Source organism: Trachymyrmex cornetzi, unplaced genomic scaffold (assembly GCF_001594075.2).
Source record: "Trachymyrmex cornetzi isolate Tcor2-1 unplaced genomic scaffold, Tcor1.1 scaffold154, whole genome shotgun sequence".
NCBI lineage: Eukaryota > Metazoa > Arthropoda > Insecta > Hymenoptera > Formicidae > Trachymyrmex > Trachymyrmex cornetzi.
In genome coordinates, this window is record NW_017296135.1 from 220,339 (window position 1) to 221,972 (window position 1,634).

Consider the following 1,634-nt stretch of genomic DNA (forward strand, 5'->3'; position numbering starts at 1 on the left):
GAGACGTAGGCATGTAGATGACGCGACGTTGGCCGACGCTGGGGCCTCGCTGAAAGAGGCGAGACGGGCCCTACGCGTGGCCATACGGAAGGCCAAGCGCTGGGCGGACCTGGTGGCAGAGTTGGATTCCGATCCGTGGGGGCTTCCATACAAGGTAGTAATGCGCAAGACGCATCCTTTGATGCCCCCACTGACGAAGAGGATGGATTCCCGGTTCCTCGAGAGTGTGGTGGGCGCGTTGTTGCCCGTACGGAATGCGGGCATGCGCCTTCCCTCTGGACCGCCGGCGGGGTGGTCAGGGGAGCTAGGGGTCCATGATGAGGAGTTTGATCGGGTCTGCCGCCACTTGAGATGCAGCCCGAAAGCCCCAGTCCGGATGGCCTGCACGGCCGCGTTTGGGTTTTGGCCTTCGACGGGGTCCGCAATCGCCTGAGGTACCTGTTCAACAGTTGCCTCGAGCAGGGACATTTTCCCCTGGTCTGGAAGAGGGCCAACTTGGTCCTCCTCTGTAAGGAGAACAGACCGGCACCGCGGCGGAGTCTCCCTCCGCTTACCGTCCTATCCTGTCTGCTGGACGATGCCAGTAAGATGCTGTAGCTCATCATCGCTCAGCGCATTGTCCACCACCTGTGCCGGGTGGGCCCCGATCTACATCCGGGGCAATACGGATTCCGTGAGGGGCGCTCGACGGTCGGAGCCATCCGGCATGTTCGGCACTCCCGGGGTCCGTGGTAAGGGAGGGGGGTGGCCTTGGCAGTGTCAATTGACATCGTCAACGCATTTAACACCCTCTCCTGGGATCAGGTGGTACGGGCGCTTGCCTATCATGGCTTGCCCGACTACCTGGTTCACATTGTGAAGGATTATGTCCGGCCCAGGAAAATAGTGTATAGAGACAGGGACGGTAAGGTACACGGGAGGGAGTTGTCATGCGGTGTCCGCAGGGATCGGTGCTCGGTCCCCTGTTATGGGACATCGCGTACGACACGGTACTCCGCCGGGCCCTCCCGCTGGGGTGTCATATGGTGTGTTTCGCCGATGATACCCTTGTTGTCGCGAAGCGAGGGGGGCGGGACAGGGGGGAGGCGACCGCGAAGGCGTCGCAATGAGTCAGGTGATCGGCTTCGTGAGGAAGCTCGGCCTGGAGGTGGCACCCCAGAAGACTCAAGCAGTCCTCTTCTACGACAGGAAGAGGGGATCGCCGCTTCCGGCCGAGATTCAGGTGGGAACTACTTCGATCCGTGTGGGGCTCCAGATGAAATATCTGGGCTTCACAATTGACGGCCTCTGGGAGTTTGGCGCTCATTTTGAGCAGCTGACTCCCAGGTTGGGTAGGTTGACTGATGCCCTCGCGGGCATCATGCCCAACCTCCACGGCCCTGGTGTGGCAGCGCGGCGGGGATATATGCATGCCGTCCTGGCGGCGCTCCTATACGGTGTCCCTGTATGGGACAATGAGGTTACTAAAAGCGCCCGGCTCCGGAGGAGCCTATACCGGGTGCAGCGCCGCCTTGCTCTCCGTTTATCGTGGGCATATAGGACGGTATCGCATGCCGTCGCGAAGGTCCACGCGGGGATACCTCCGGCCGACCTCCTAGCGGAGGGTCGTGCGGAAGTTTACCGTTGGCTGGAGG

General features: G+C 61.4%; 1 protein-coding gene across 1 annotated transcript in view; it reads left to right on the forward strand.

Annotated features, from left to right (window-relative positions):
* The first annotated feature begins 1,105 nt into the window (after positions 1-1,105).
* The window catches only part of LOC108758204 (uncharacterized), a 1,063-nt gene continuing 534 nt past the window's right edge, over positions 1,106-1,634 (forward strand). Inside the window, exon 1 of the mRNA XM_018503016.1 lies at positions 1,106-1,459. Coding sequence (XP_018358518.1) covers positions 1,106-1,459 — 354 coding nt within the window. The remainder of the gene's footprint in view (positions 1,460-1,634) is intronic.